At 37.7% G+C, this 17952-nt stretch overlaps 1 protein-coding gene across 1 annotated transcript in view; it reads right to left on the bottom strand.

Annotated features, from left to right (window-relative positions):
• mrps18a (mitochondrial ribosomal protein S18A) overlaps window positions 1–1204 on the bottom strand; it is a 7280-nt gene extending 6076 nt beyond the window's left edge. Inside the window, exon 1 of the mRNA XM_060889891.1 lies at window positions 1007–1204. Within this exon, the coding sequence (XP_060745874.1) occupies window positions 1007–1151 (145 nt within the window). The 5' untranslated portion in view covers window positions 1152–1204. The remainder of the gene's footprint in view (window positions 1–1006) is intronic.
• Between the last annotated feature and the right edge of the window lie 16748 nt (window positions 1205–17952).

Genomic DNA, 17952 nt, shown 5'->3' on the forward strand with positions numbered 1-17952 from the left:
ATGCAATACTTTGCAAATCTCTTACTGGCGAGACAAAAAGAATGTGTTTGAACACACAAGACTGAATCAGTGGTGCACAATGTACTCATGTACTGCCCTTGAGAAGCACAGGGATAATTAGACTATGTTCTTGTACATGTAATGTAATGTTTATACTCAGGATTAATCTGAACCTAACCATGACATGCAGCGTGTGAGTGGAAACCGGTGCGTAACAATATCAGCAGATTTGATGGTGAATTTCCATCCATTTTCTACGAACATTCAATTATATAATTAATCCTGTTTAGATTTGCCATGTAAACATCACACAGGACTAAACACATCCAACTCTTTATCGTAGACCACACACAGGATATAAACTTATGTGTTGCTTGAGATTCAGTCTGACATCTGACAGGCTAACAGGACAGACTAACTGGACAGGATAAGCTAACAGGACAGGATAAGCTGACAGGACAGGATAAGCTGACAGGACAGGATAAGCTGACAGGACAGGACAGGCTGACAGGACAGGACAGGCTGACAGGACAGGACAGGCTGACAGGACAGGACAGGACAGGCTGACAGGACAGGACGGCAGGCTAGCTAACAGGACAGACTAGCTAACAGAGCAGGCTAACAGGGCAGACTAGCTAACAGGACAGACTAGCTAACAGGACAGGCTAGCTAACAGGACAGGCTAGCTAACAGGACAGGCTAACTGGACTGACTAGCTAACAGGACAGGCTAAGATGACAGGCTAAGTGAACAGCCTAAGTGAACAGGCTAACAGGACAGGACAGGCTAACTAGACAGACTAGCTAACAGAAAAAGGCTAGGCTAACTGGACAGGCTAGGCTAACTGGACAGGCTAGGCTAACTGGACAGGCTAGGCTAACTAGACAGACTAGGCTAACTGGACAGACTAGGCTAACTGGACAGGCTAGGCTAACTGGACAGGACAGGCTAACTAAGCAGGCTAGCTAACGGAACAGGCTAACAGGACAGGCTAAATAAAATTTACCTTGCCGGATACCACGACTCGATGTGCAGCCAAAAAACGACAACTGGGGTGCATTTAATAACCGCGGTGTTAAACTGTTGTTAATAACGCAGTGCACGGCACTGAGCGCCGTCCTTACAGACTTCATTACACACAGCGCCGCCATGTTGCTCACCACCTTCACTTCCTGGTTGTGCAATTCCGCTTCCTCGAAAAGAGGCGTGTCGTTTAAGTTAATTCCCCGCCTACTGGCTCCAAACATAGACTCACTTTTATACACATTTTTTATTTTATAAGGGCTGTATTTATTTATTTATTTTATTTTATTTTAATAAAATTTTATTTACTTAATTACTTAATTTATTTATTATTTTTTAAATTAAATTTAATTTAATGTATTTATTTATTTATGCTATTATACCATTCTGTTTTTCTTAGACTTGATTTTATGTATGTAAAACTAGCCATTTCGTTATATTAATTTCTCGAGTATTTAATCGATTTTATTTATTTCATACTTGCTTTTCATTTTTTTGTTGTAACTATTGGTTCACAAAGAAATGAGTAAAATTCATTTTCAACCCATATTGTAGTCACGTGACTGATAATCTAAGCTCAGATCGGTGGAAGTGCAAATGAACTAAAAATGGAAATACTACTCTAAAAAATCTAAACAAATAATTGTTCTAAAAGTGAAATCACACAGACTTCACATTAAATACCACACTGATATTAATTAGTAATCTAAAATGACCTCTTTAATTGTCAGTGACGATCACCGCTGTCTACTCAATCACCCACAACGCAACATACGCTGCCATTTATTTCCCTAGCTAAATACCTATCATGCAATCTTTCCAGTTTGTTAAAACATGACATTAAATGCCCATAAGAACATTCAGACCATTCACCTCAAGTAACAGCCAATGGTCCAGTTAAAATGGTCCAGTTAAGTTGCACATTTTATATTGAACGTCAGTCCAGCATATACGTGGAGTTGATTATCATCTATAAAGTTGAATATTTTGTGACATCACATGAAAACAAATGATAGGCTACACAAATACTTAATGTATTTAACAACAGATTTTTTTTGCAATAGATATTTTTTACCTTGGTGTGTTTTTGTGGTTTGAACTGTTTGCATGATTATAAATAACTGCCTATTTTTAGTTTTATTTTTAATTTTTTGTTTTGTTTTGTTTTTAAGAAAAGCTTTTTTTGTAGTGTGTAGTTAGTAAAAAAAAGTATACTTAAAAAAATGCTAAAGTAACAAAGTAAAAGCAAATTTTTTTCCATAGTGTTCCATTGATCCAGCCCAAGTCTTTTAATTATACAGCAACAAAGATTTCACCTTATTATAATGCGAAAAATTCTAGAATCAACTATTGTCACTATCTTTATCCCTTTATATGGCTGAGAGCCTCTTGATTATACTAATGATTATAAATAATAAAGGAAATCTGATAGGGACTAAAACCACTTTGTGTTTCATCTTAACAAAGACTAGTCACCTACTCCTAGATAATCATAATGATCATAATCTCAGTCGTATATGTACAAAAAAAATTAAAAATCTTATTCATTCACATTTTTTTAAAAAGCATTTTTTATTTAAAAGAATGAAATGCATCATTTAAATCAGTATATCCACTGTGACTGTGACAAAGAAAAATAGTTTTGGTCAACCACATGCTTTCCGTTCTCAGATTGCAAAACCGAAGCTAACAGACATGAAAAGGCTTTATAGTAACTTTTCTGTGGAATTGTCAGACTACAGAACTTTATAGCTGGGTCTAGGCAGGACCGATGTTACAGCCTGCTGCACAGACTTTTACCTCTTTTGTATCCTTTTCACTTTTTAGAAGCTCTGTAAATTTCACTGCTCCTTGTTTGGTGCAAACGAATGTGGTGGTAACTTCCACTTGTGATCAGAACAGGCTTCGGGGAACTAATAACAAATCCAGATAACCCATCTGCCTTGAGTTTTGTGTGGATAGACCATTGGGTTTTTTTTTGAGGGAGTTACAACATTTCATTGTCAAGTTTGAAGCCAGTAGAACATAGAGGAAAAGTCAGAGTTTTACAAACAGTTGTAGGCTGTTGAGATGGAAGTTTATACAGTAGCCTTATTCTAGAAAATGCTTTACTATTGGTTATTTGGAGCACTGAATAGTTTCAGATTTTCAGACAAAATGTAATATTGCAAAAAGAGAATTTGAAAACTTGCAAATATATATATATATATATATAATTATTTAATATATTTATTATAATTTATTATAATATATTATAATATATATTTAATTAGCTCCTTCAGTTATAGTTACAACAAATCATATTCATATAATATATTTTTAATATTTTCCATTTACTTTCTTTTCTTTCCCAAATGGATAATAAATTAAAATTTTTATTGTAATTTTTATTTTATTGTAATCTAAACTTCTTAGTATATTTTTATTCTTATTTCATTCATTTTTATTCGGATTGATTCTATTTTTATGAGATGGACAGTTAATCTTCTGACAGTTGAATAGTTCAGTACCTGGTTGTGTATTTGACAGATAAAATGACAAAACTAAACGTTTCCTATGAAAGGATACATCACGGCATTTTGTCGTCAACCTGAACCTGATTGTCGTCAACCTGAACACGGAGAAGGTGTGATCCTGTAGGATGGAATAAAAATCAACAATGAATTTAATATGTTAAGAAAAAGTCAAGGACAGATGGCCACAACGATACAAGAGTTTGTAACTTCATTATTTTATGTGAAAGCAGCCTAGATAACCAATTGACTATAGAACCTGCATAATTTCCTTTCCATAAGCTTAGCAATTAGCAACACTGAATTACAATATCTACAAGGAAGGGTGCTGGTTGGAATTTTGGGGCCACATGACAGGTTAATCCCCTGGGCCCCTTGTCCCTGACAACTTTCATTCTCCAGGACAATATTTGTTCGCTAAAGACCCTCTTTGCCGCTCCCATGGCCCTTAATCCACATTACTCCAACCGCTCCATCTCCCTCCCACCCCCACCCTGACTTTTTGTAGCTCTCCTGATCACAAACCTTGTCAATGTTTAAATCTTGTTAATAACATTCTCCAATCTTGATTTTGGGAAATAGTTTGGTATTTTTGGGATGAGCATTTTCAGTGTTGAATTACAACCTAAATCAAATCTAATGATTGCAAATGAACCCTGAGAAGGGATTTTTTTTAGTTTCTTTCATCTGACAAGAGTGATGTGAGAAAGTGTGTTTCAGCTCTGTATGATTTTAAACCACATACAAATTTCTGATATTGATGATACTTAATCCGTCCTCTTATTATATGTTTCCCAGGAGACTTTTAGGTAAAGTAAGTACGTAAGTAAAAATTAGTCTTAATTTTTACACAGTTCCAATGATTTATAAACGACAGTCTAGACCTCTAAGCAACATGTACACTACAGATCTGTTGCAAAGATCCAGAGAGATCATTCTACAGCTAAACATTCACCAGATTAATAATAATAATAATAATAATAATAATTAATAATCGAATCCAGAAAGTGAGAACAGACATTCAGTATCATTCAATTTAATCAGTGATGCTCTCTGTGTATGTATATGTATTATATAGTAGGCATTATATTACAGTAGTGGGTCCAATATTCTCCAGCTTGTAAGCTGTCACATTCCCAGACGAATGACAACCCGAGAAAATGTCATTTTAAATGTCTGCCTTCTTATGGAGGCTTTGATATGCAAAATAGTAACCTTAGTTTAAGGAAAAGGAAAATCAATCAGCTCAACACTGCAGAGAAAAGAGAGCATGTGTATGGCATGTTGAGCTTCTCCAGAGGCATAGGGAATGATATTAAAAAAAAAAGCTAAGGGAAAAATCCTATGTAGTTAAAAGCTCAATGCTACTATATATATAAAATGAAGGGCTCTGTGATTGACAGTTGTATCAAGATAGATAGATAGATAGATAGATAGATAGATAGATAGATAGATAGATAGATAGGTAGATAGATAGATAGATAGATAGATAGATAGATAGATAGATAGATAGATAGATAGTTTCTCTCTGATATTTTTCTTTGATCAGTGACATATAAATAATATATACTGAGTACAAGACACACACACACACACACACACACACACACACACACACTCACTCACACACACACACACAGACTCACACACACACACACACTCACACTCACACACACACACACACACACACACACACACACACACACACACACACACACACACACACACACTCACACTCCCATTCACACCTAGGGTAATTTAGTATAACCAATTAACCAGCATTCTTTAGTTTTTTGAACTCTTGAGCTGTGATGTTCCAATGCTGACCACTGTGTTATCATATAGTTATATTTTATCTACAGGATTTGTATGTATGTCATGTGTGATAACTGTGACACACATAAAGAAATACAGGTTGTGCAAAACATCATTAATTAGATCTTTTTCATTTAAATTTCTCATCAATGACTAACAACATATTTGGTGATGATGCAACACTGAACGGTTTCATTGGTATTATTTTATTTGGACCAGATATCTTTGGAAATTCAATCACTGCCCAAATTGCTGTGTGGCCGGTGTGCAATTGATGCTTGCATGTCTTTTAAACTCTGGATGCAAGGAAATCAACCGAATGTTTGGCATAAAGGATTCTCCTTAGATGTGCTGAGAAAAGAAAATGAACATATATAAAACATATGTCTGCTTTCAGGTTTTTTCCTGAAATCCAGACTTTCATGTTTCAGTGTACTCTGTGTGCATTCACTGTGATCAGAAATCTGGGAAATGTCAGCGTGCCAGCGACGGAAAATTTCACCCATCAGAGCACCAACAAAAGTCTCTCTTTCATCCTTTCTTTTTCTCCTCATGCCTTTTTCTTTGCGCCTTCCAACCTTTTCTATCCATCTCTCTTTCCCTTTTTTTCTTCTCTCACCCTCTGAGGCCAGGCGGCTGGAGAGGATTCGGGTGTACGTGCGGAGTGGCAGAGTCTCTACTGAAAGAATCAATGTGCTTTGAGAGGTCTCTAGAGAGTCAGGCCTCTCTCTGTCTTTCAATGTCTTATTCTCTCTCGTTCTCTCTCCCCTAGGCTCTGCCTTCCTGCAAGACGTCTGCCAGCCCCATTAGAGTTAATGCTATGCAGGACGCAGCATGGGCGAGACAATGATAGAATCCTGAGAGCTTAAATGTTTGTGATTGAAATTATTGCCCCTTCCAGTTTTGCTTGCTTTTTTGTCTGAATGCATTGTTTCCGTTTAGCGTTTACACTCTTCTGAGCTCTTCACAGCACTTCACTTTCTGACTTTTTTGTGCATTGTGCTAGTGCATTATATCCATTCACGGCTCAGTAGGAAGTGACATGCAGAAAGGGCTTAGACATTTTATTCTGATAACACGAAGTTTGCTTCATAAACGTGTGTGAAGTCAGCAGCAGCTTGCACAACAAGTCCGAGCAAAGGTACTTCTTTTCATTGTGTTAAAAAGTAAGTCATAAGAAAAAGTGCTTTTTGTATTATTTGGATTTATAGTAATGTGTCTAAAGACCTGAATGATATAAAACAGATCACAGATAAAAGCTCTGTGATACATATAAAGGGTTAGAAGATGTCCTGAGGCTCATTTTTACACGTTTGTGAGTATCAAAATGGGTTTTCAGTGATGATGTCAGGAGTAAAGAGCCACTGCTGTGATTCCCACCAGGACTCCACACACTCTCTCGGGGCGTTTCCATGGTGCCCGGAGAAGCACTTCCAAAAAAAAAAAAAAAAATCAGATGACCAGAGCAGAGTCAGATGACATGAATATATATGCACTCTCTCTGACTCTCTCTCTTTTGTCTCTCTCTCTCTCTCTCTCTCTCTCTCTCTTTCTCTCTCTCTCTCTCTCAGACTGTGAGTGAGTGCTTGATCCTTTTCCTCATTGATGCTTTTATTAAAACCATAACACTTACATAAATAGGACATTAAAGTGAAGGGAAAAGTCAATTAATATTGCATCATCATCATCTGACCACATAAAGCCACTTTGTCTCCATAAATTATTAAGCCAAAAGTCTGGACACATGAATCCCACAATGAATTATGTAGATAAAGGAGAGATTGGGGTTCAGGAAATCTGACCATCACCACTTGCCGTACACAGTTTAGTCCATGGATGCACTTGACCCGGATTTTTAGATGTTTGCCATTTTAAATATTTCAAAATCCATTCCAAATGCAGAGAATATCTTGTTCATAAGTCATGCGCTCTTTTAACAAGGAGCCAATAGGGGGTGGTATGGTGACTGAGGTGATGTTTACTGGCAATTTTTGGATTTCCTAATCTCTACGAGGAGATTTTAAAATCATTCCAACTTTCTCTTGGACAATCCTGAATTGTTAGACATTCACACATGAAAGGATTGTGCAACTTCTCCCACTAGCTGTGTTTAACACAACAATACAATTTCCCAGCTGTCTAATCCCATAAGACTGGTTTATAAGACCACAGATTATTTGTCAGGTTGGTAGATAGCATTAAATTATATCTGCAGATGGCAAACAGACTCAACACCTAATCTTATACGGAGTGTGGTGGGCAATTATAAGTGCCAAATGATAGATGACATCTGTTTCCAACATAACACTAGCACAAATCTTTTAAATACAGTACATAAAAAGTGGCAACAAACCTCAGCATCTGAAATGTATTGATAGATTAACAAGCCCCTCATTTCTCATTTCACATGCGCCATATTAAAAAAAAGGAGTCTATAGTTTGTCAAACTGAAGGACACTCGAATGGACTCGTGGGATGTACTGTTCATTTCAAAGGCAGAGTTCTGTGAAAAAGCTCTTTGGAGAGTGTAGCACTGTTTCAGCCTGCTGATCTTTGTCCTCTGCCCTCTTTTCTGTCTCAGCTGGGGGTCATTCATTGCAGCAACTTGAGACTGTTCCTCACTCTGTCCTTAACCTCCATGTGCAATGTGCTTTCTGTGACCGGGACGTTAAAAAAGCCACGGCCTGATTACGTAGCCTTGTGTTGTTATTTGAGGACTGCAAGGAGGTGTTGAGAAATGACTGTACAGAAGAAGGCGGTCGATCAAGTGCTCCTTCAAGCTAAAGCATCTGGCTAATTAGGAGACGTCCTACTGCAAAAAAGGTGAAAAGACAATTGGACACGAGCAGAAAAAAAGAGAAATACTGTGTAATCACTGGACTTCCTGTTTAAGATGGGAATGTTCAACTTTCGTATTTTAAAAACGACATAACAAAACAAAACAAAACACTTTTCTTGTAGTTTTAAAATATTAGAATGTAATGTTTATGTTCGGCTCTTTATACTGGATTACTGGATGTATAACCTTCTTAAAAAAAAGGGTTCATCCGGAATATTAAACAGATCTTTGCTTGTTGAGCTCTACAGCAGAGAAAAATTCCACTTTATCCACCCTGTAAAAGTTTACAGCTGAATGCAGCAGACTGGAGCTGAATGGACACCTCTGGAACAGTCGTCATAGGAAGAAACCAATTATTTTGGTTCGTTTACAAATGAAAGGTTCATTATTAAGGTTCAAAGCTTAGATTTTAATTGCTAGAGGCCAGAGTTTATGTATGCCAGCTGTTTCATCTTTTTCCTATTTGTTGTTTGCAGTGTTCACCACAGGAACCTCTAACCATATCTTTCCCAGATAAGGCCTCCTGCCTCACAGCATCCATTTAGTACAGTATGTGGTCTTCTGCCAGACCCTCAGGTACATATGGAATGGTGCTGGGCATGTATTTATAACATTTTCTGCTCGCTTTGTTTTATTTCGTTAACGTTTGAAGTGCTGAAAGGAAACCTGATGTTGAAATGTTTGTTGGTTGTTATGTTAGTTTTACCACTTTCCCATGGTGCCTAACTTTAGGTAATGATATTTTAGACTAAAGCCATTCAGATTGGTTTGTCTTTTTAAAAAGGGTCGGGTGTGACCATACAAACTTAGGGTTCATGCTGTGGCAAGCATCTCGCCTGTGTATTCACTTTGACAGGTAGGAGCTAACGCTTGACTTGCACATTACTCCCAGAAGACCCGATTATGGAAGATCTTTTTGGCTGCATTTCTTGTCCAGATGCCTAGAAGCAATAGCTTTAATTTTTATTATTCTTGGATGAGGATCAATACTCAACATATGGATTTGGGGCAAGATTACTTTAATCCTGGTTTAAATGTGAGAAATGACTGCCTGCAAATTGAATGCAGAGATATTTCTATATTGCTAGGAATACACCTTCTGGCAATTACTATTAGACATAGCTCTGGATAATTAAATCTGATCATTTTTAATGGTGAACTGTGAGATAAATCACTTTCATAGTTGTGTATGGACAGTGTTTAAGCCTAAATGGAAATTCCAGACGCCATAAAGAGTTGATAAGACATGCTGTTACCTACCTTCAGTGATTAAAGTGCTTCATTTAATAATCCTTTCACCTGGGCTGCAATTTTGCAATCTAATTACCACTAATACAGTTGCTTAAGGCAAAGTCAACTGAAGTGTCACATAGATGACACACAATATATATTAAACTTTAAAAACCCTGTGAATTGAAGTCAAAAGCCTGGGAGAAGAAAACTGTTAAGGTAAAGTAGTTTTTTTTTAATGATATTTGTTAATTGTGATGCTATATTACTATTGTAACAGAACATAAATGTTATAGTAATAAAACCTTCACAAACCTTCACTGTTCTTTTAAATTAAGGTCTTAATGCTAGTTCCATATGGAACTCTAAAAGGGTAACTGATACGTTTTATGAATATCAGATAAAAGCCACGGGCAGTGTTTGACACCTGGATACCTGGATTCTTGTGCATGTGTGTACATATGCCTTAACACAAAGTCATGTGATGACCATATAATGCAGTATTTACTATGAAATACCACCGTCAATGACTGTGAAACCTTCTCGCTGTGTTCGTCAGGGATGGTAATGTTTCTGAGTGACAGGAAACCCTGGTGGTCATAGAACCATATAGGCAGTTTTCTATTTCACCCCATTACCCATTACCAACGGTGGAGTTTAACAACTATCTCAATCTATACCTTAACATCACAAAGAACCATCTCAGAGCTGTCATACTCATGTCACTGGGATCTAAGTGACAAAAAGATCTAGCACTTTATCATTTTAATAAGTCATTGAATCAACAAGGTGCACATTATTTCTGGGTCGGGTTTTCAATCGGAGGGAACAGGTTTCTCGCATTTGATCTAGCATTCAGGATCATTCTCAGTTCTCAATATACCCATCATTTCAAGATACCAAACCTATGGGAATAGAGCCTGACTAGGGTGATCTGTGATAATGTGTCTACATTGGGAGGACTTTTTCAGAGCATTCTTAGCAGTACAAGCAGCATTGTATGTTAGATTCTTTCTGTTTTTTGAATGCAGAATGCTGTGTTTTATGGGCGGAATCCAAGAAGGGACATGGGACCATGTATATAGTAGCCCACAAGGATTAGTCTAACATTACTGCATTTTCTTCCAAGGGGTTGTTCTGCTCCACTAAAGAAACCCAGACCTGACAATGACAGACTCAGTGCAACATCTGCCTGGCTGAATTTCCCAGATCTTTTGCACCCTTTCTGTACGTTTCTGCTGCCTCATCAGGGCATCTGCTACACCACTGCGCTGCCGTGGTAAGTAAATTGCTCTCAGTGACGCAAACTGTCAGTGAGCCCACTTACAGAGTTCCTGGGTAAGGCAGAAAGCATTCTTTTAATCTTGTGCCACCTGGCGAATTATCTACATAGCTGATGGTTTCTATGATCAGGATGTGACATCATCCAGATAGGAACAACATGGAGCCAATGGCATTGTCAAGGTGGCTAATTCAAGACTGTATGCTGCTTGCCAGTAGTGGCTTTAACAGTTCAAGTTACACTGTTCAAGCCAGTGTTGAACATTGTGGTTCAACTGTGGGTTCACTGTGAGCTTAAAAATGTCTCCATGACTACAGAAATAATGTGCGTTGAGAAGGGAGTATATCATTTTCTTGGCTTGTAAGCAGGATAATTGGTGTCACTGCACAATTAGCACAGAGGTCATCCTCATAACCATGACACTTTATGCTGAAAAACAACACCATGCTAGTAGAATGCAGTCACAGACCTCCTATTCATCTGTCAGCAGTGGATGAGAAAGTAAAAATGGCTCAAAGGAGAAAACAAGTTTAGTGCACCACTCAAAAACCGTCTATTTTAAGCAATTTGGCTAACAAAGTATGCTAGCTATAAACAGCCTAACACAGTCACAGATCTGCTAAACATCACATGTGAAAAAACTTACTGAAGTGCAAAGAGAATAGAAATGACTTGGCAAAGAGCACAAGGGACTACCATAGGAAGTGTATACAGTATGCTGTATATATCCTGGTTTATAACCTATATATATATCACACTCCATACCTGTCAGTGTAAGGAATGAACCGCTATGTTGTTTACTGACTACATAAAACTATAAAAAGATGAAGGTTAGGTTAGTGCAGAGGCTGTGAGTTGTTTACTACATCTTAAGTGCTGGGGAAACTTGCTCAACACAGATACAGAGAAATGGCAGGAGGAAGCCTGTGTATACAGGCGAGGGAAAGTCTCTCGACTTAATAGCAGGTATAACAGGTCTGTGTCCCATCAGAAGTCAAGTGATGCAAAGAAAAACTCTGCTGAGGAAAATGGCTCAGCAGATAAAAGTAGGAAGTGAAGAGAGCTTGGCTGCATATGCAGGCTGCTGCTAATAATCCAGCTAATGAAGTAAATTAGCTATGAATAGCTTAACCACAGGCCTGATAACGAGGAAGATGTAGGACTGCAAATCTGAAGCGGAAAGCGGAAAGACGCTCCAATCAGCACAGATATATAGAAATGTAAGGAAACTCAATACTTAATTCACACAACTTGCAATCAAGTACAGCAGTTTCGACAAATCAATACAAACAGACAGGATAATACATTAACTGAAGGCGATTAAGTAATCCAACCACTCCAATATGCTACCATTTTAAAGAACGTGGCCTTTCGTTGCCCTTCACCCTTGCACCTGCCTGCTTTCGCTAGACGAGTTTAAGCTGACAGTAACTCAAATAAATAGTCTTTAGAATTGTGGTGAACAGAAAGGGATCTCAGAAGGCACAACACATTGAACCATGTGGCAGAAGACCTGAAACAGGCTACAATGGGCACAGACGCACTTAAACTGGACAGCTGAAAACTCCAGACAATGTATTTTTTTTTTAAATCAGTGCCTTGTACTTTCTACACTGCATGAATGAATAAGTGTACAGATGTTCCTATTAAAGTGGTCAGTGAGTTCGGTATGTAAAGTGGTTCTATAATCCAAATTCAGTGAAAATGTCAAAGTTTATAGAGTTACAGATTTTCTTTTTTAAACAGCAAGCACTATTTTAGCTTTATTGATTATTTAAAAAAAAACATGTCTGGACCACTCCTGGACCACAGGCTGTAAATAATATGTATATATTATAATGTATATAATGTCTAGATGACAGAAACAAGAACATGTTACAGTACGTGTATTCATTTATTTATTTACTCTATGATGCTTTGATGCACTGTTAACTTTACTTATGAGCATAATTTACCTCAGATAATTACAGAGCAGTTAAACTTATTGATGCATCACCACAGCTACATTGAAGAACACTGCATCAGCACCGTGGTGATAAACATCATTAAGCTGAGAGTCAAAAATGTCTTGGAGAAATGATTTAATTCCTGCTCCAATAATTGCTTCTTACTGTACTTTCCATGTTTGTGGGAGAGAAAAACCTGGAACTGCATAATAAAAATCCCCACTTTATTTAAAATAGTATAGCTTTTAAAGGATCTTTACATCTCACCAGCTGCTAAAGCACTGATACGTGAAGCCATCACTTTGAATGAACAAGATGTACAGTGAAGCTATGGTGATCATCAATCAAAATAGAATTGAATGCGGAAAAATTCAGCTCCACATGGCAACCGAATGTCATCATCATGTGTTTTTTATAACTTGTGGTAAGTTCTAAGTGGTTGCTGTTTGCACTTCAGATACATGATCATGGATCTGGGGGTGGGGGTGTTGGGGATGTTGGGGTGTTGGGTGGGAATTCAAATAAATGAGAAAGATGAGGCCCATTTCTTACATCTTGCATCTGGATCCCATCAGTGGTTCACCCTTAGATTGTAACAGGAAACGCTAAGCAGAAACAAAGGAGACAGCTATTTTGAGCTGTCAGAAGAAGACTCAGTACTGTCTCAGAACCAAATTAACATTTCATACAGCTTGGTCAGGCCACCATTTCTGGACCAGAGCCCAATATACATAACATTACAGTACGTGACTTGTTATATTTTATTTAATATCTTCTAATCTTTGTAAACTGTTTGCATGTGCTGTTGCTAAATGTATGCATTGAAACGTTAGACGCTTGGTGCTGGATCATGTGCTGGATATACTCTTAACTCCATACTAAAGAACAAACGCACATGAGCACATGAGAGATGTAGAAAGCCTTTCTACTTACTAGGTTAAGAGTGTAATTGTTTAACATTTTCTGTTTTAGGGAAAATACCAAGCTCTTTTGCTACCTATGTGTTAGATTTTATGTGGTAGATTTCAGCATTACAATATTCATTCATTCATTCATTTTCTACCGCTTATCCGAACTACCTCGGGTCACGGGGAGCCTGTGCCTATCTCAGGCGTCATCGGGCATCAAGGCAGGATACACCCTGGACGGAGTGCCAACCCATCACAGGGCACACACACACTCTCATTCACTCACACACTACGGACAATTTTCCAGAGATGCCAATCAACCTACCATGCATGTCTTTGGACCGGGGGAGGAAACCGGAGTACCCGGAGGAAACCCCCGAGGAGAACATGCAAACTCCACACACACAAGGTGGAGGCGGGAATCGAACCCCCAACCCTGGAGGTGTGAGGCGAACGTGCTAACCACTAAGCCACCGTGCCCCCCTGCATTACAATATTATTAGTAATAAAAATGTTGGAAAAACACAAACAGGAAGTTTAACTTACATTAGGCTTTTAAACATCAGGAATTTATAAGTACGACATACAATGATTAAAATATATCATTTATTCTAGACTAAAGCTTCTTCTTATTATTTGTATAAGGTAAGAAAGAGTAGGCAAGCCCTGGACAATCTAAAAATTTTGTTCACTGCTTAAATGGATCAGACTTGCAGACTTGCCCATGTAGCTGCATGCTGTTTCTTATTTTAACCATAACATGACACTGGTCACTATATATTTCTCTTTCGCATTAACTTGCTTTTCCCGTCCTGTTGGGAGTATGGCTCTGATTAAAAATATGTATGTTGAATAAGCAGAATCCTCAGGAGGACAAGCTAATGTGAAACAGATGCACCTTTAACACCACAGACGTACGGCAGGAAGAGACTTATACCTACATTATGTGAGGCAAAAATATGCTTCTTCTGCAATGCCAAAACTATCCCAAAGTTTATGATGGAGGAGCCCTGACCTTTATCCGTCTCCACCCGAAATTAATATTTACATAGCCTCAGGCTATTCAATCTTGTACGTTGATGAAATGCTGGGATTTGTAAGTCAACTTTAAGCCAAAGTAACTTGTAAAATACTAAAAGAGTTTTCCTTAGAGGACCTTTGAGTATTTAATAATAATAATAATAATAATAATAATAATAATAATAATAATAATAATAATAATAATAATAATAACACATTTAGTTTTTTTTTATGTTATTATTATTTTAATGTCTTTTTTAGACCCAAAGTGCAACACAATTAAAGAGTAAAAAAGTGAAAGAACATACAAAAATAAATTAAATATAGATTAATTACATTATAAAAATAAATAAATAAATAAATGAATAAATAAATACAAGATGTTTAAACTTATCAAGCAGAGTGTTCCCAAAAACCCCAAACCAAAAACCCCAAATGTTGTGAATTGTGTTCTGCCTGTTAAATAATCCTGCTATTTGACATGGGGTTTGACGTGTATATGACTCAGTTAGTTTACAAAGGTAATGGTGTGCTAAGACAAGGCATGTAGAACATGAGTTAAGTGTTCTTACAGTTAGATATATGGGAGCAAGCATGCAGCACAGTTTTGGACATACTGGAGCTTACTAATAATATTAGCTTAAAGATCATATAAAATAAGTAATGCATTACAGTAATGCATTAATCTAAACAGAAAATAACAAAAGCACAAACTAATTTTACTGTATCAAGCAGAGGGTTAATTTTATCAATATTATGGGGATATTATATTTTATTTATCATATTGTGATTGAACTCCGTCCAGGGTGTATCCTGCCTTGATGCCCAATGACGCCTGAGATAGGCACAGGCTCCCCGTGACCCGAGGTAGTTCGGATAAGCGGTATAAGATGAATGAATGAATGAATGAATGAATGAATATTGTGATTGAAATGAGATATAAAACAAGACAGCAGGTTTCCAGTCTAGTGAGGATGTGGATAATGATTGTTCATGGCAAGGTGTATTATGTTTGCTTTACTAATTAATTCATGTGTCCAAATCATAATTTATGAAGATGAGTTTCAGAAAAATGTCATATGTGTTTTAATGTCACATAGTGAGTATGCAGACAGGACAGTGTGGATTTAGTCTTGTCAGGTTTGGAAGATATGCAAATTTGGGTGTCATCTGCAAAACTGGCTCAATGGTCTCTCTCTTGTCAATGCTGAATAAAAGGTGGCCCAGAACTGAGCCTTGTGGGACACCTTGTTTTTACAAGCCCCAGGTCCCAAGAGAGTGTCAAACTGAGAGTGGTCAGATAGATAAGCCTAAGCCAGTTCAGTGCTGTTCCTGATACGCCTGTGTATTTGTCTGTGGCAGTGCTACCTCAGTGGTGTTGATAGACATCCGGAGATAATTTATGACCCTGATACGTGCAGTTTTGTGACCTCCTCTGAAAAATGAAAAGCTTCTAGCAAACTGTATGTGGATGTGTATATTTGGAGCTGCTCAGAAACTGTGCATTTTGTCTTGAAAAATGGAAGATTATAATAGGCGGCTAATTGGATGACACCTGAGCCACCACCACCAGGGTTTGTAGAGACTGGCATTACAATAGCTTTTTTGTTGAGAAGGAACAAAATCAGTTAACAATGAAATGCTGATGATGGAGGCTATGTGCGGGCATGCTGTAGATCAGCATATTTAGGAGTGAGGTAGTGATAGGTGCAATAGAGTAAGTGGTGGTCTACATTCTGGAAAGGTTTGAAATGTAATAAGCAAGATTATCATGAAACTAGATATACATGTGAACAGAGGACAAAGTATAAGTAAATCAATGGGGTAAGATTAAGGAGTGGAGGTAATATAACTATTAATCGCTGCATTGTTATCTTTGAGATTTTAGGGTTACCAGAGACATTCATTCATTCATTCATTCATTCATTCATTCATTCATTCATCTTCTACCGCTTATCCGAACTACCTCTGGTCACGGGGAGCCTGTGCCTATCTCAGGCGTCATCGGGCATCAAGGCAGGATACACCCTGGACGGAGTGCCAACCCATCACAGGGCACACACACACACTCTCATTCACTCACGCACTCACACACTACGGACAATTTTCCAGAGATTCCAATCAACCTACCATGCATGTCTTTGGACCGGGGGAGGAAACCGGAGTACCCGGAGGAAACCCCCGAGGCACGGGGAGAACATGCAAACTCCACACACACAAGGTGGAGGTGGGAATCGAACCCCCAACCCTGGAGGTGTGAGGCAAACGTGCTAACCACTAAGCCACCGTGCCCCCCTTTAGCAGCTCATTATTATAGTCAATTAGAAGTCAGATATTTGCATAAGCTGTAAATTCTGCCTTTATGTATGTACGGTCTCTCCACCCGAAAGCCTTTGAACCTTTTGTATTCAAAATGGTTTTGTCTCAGAGGCGGAACCTGAGAGAAGATAACAGATAGACAAATGTTGAAAAACTCAACAGAATAACTGACATAAAGGTCGGTTAAATAAGGTTAAGGTTTCTCCCAGAGGGCTGGATTGTAGATTTAGTCTTTTTGGAGACTTAAGATTATACTGCATGCTGTTTCAGTGTCATCTGGACATTCTTACATTTCAGTTTAGATTAAAGTATACAATCAGCAGAAATGTACCACAGAAACAGGTTAATGTTTTAGGAAACTACACCGCTATGTTGGAGACATTAGTTCTTATAAGTAAAGTTGTTGTCAAACTTTCTTAGAGCCCTTATAATTGGATTTTGTCTGAACTACATCTTTCCCAGGTGCATGGGATACAAGGGGCCCTTACAGATGTTTCATCTTAGAACTCAAATGAAAGAGTAAACTTACTGTCTATTTACTGTACACTCCACAGATTAAACTCTTCTCATACCAGGTGTGTTGTTTAAGGCATTTAAATTACAATTATTCTACAGACCTTGCAGACATTATGAGAAATGCAGAGTAATTTTTGTTTGGATCACTTTGGCATCCAGGTACTATCTTTGCCTCAGCTTTGGATAGCCTGGCTGACTCTTTATAGACATTAACATTTCAGGGATATTTTAGCCTCCTATATACTACCGGGTTTATAATATACGTCCCTACTGTACATACGCAATCTGGTTGTCAGGCTTTATCTTATTTTATACCTGATATCAGTTTAAGATTATGAATATCTTTATTTCAACCATGTTGAATTAAAATATTATTCATATGTTACTGTTGATTTCAGTGGTCTTTGGAATGACAAAGAAATGTTCAGTTTTTCTATTGATGCCTCTCTTTGATTGTAAAGGAAGTCATATTTCACAGTGTATGTAGTACTTTAAATAACAAGGTCTCTATTCTCATGTATAGGAATGTCTCTACAGGGAT

Source organism: Tachysurus vachellii, chromosome 16, assembly GCF_030014155.1.
Source record: "Tachysurus vachellii isolate PV-2020 chromosome 16, HZAU_Pvac_v1, whole genome shotgun sequence".
Lineage (NCBI taxonomy): Eukaryota > Metazoa > Chordata > Actinopteri > Siluriformes > Bagridae > Tachysurus > Tachysurus vachellii.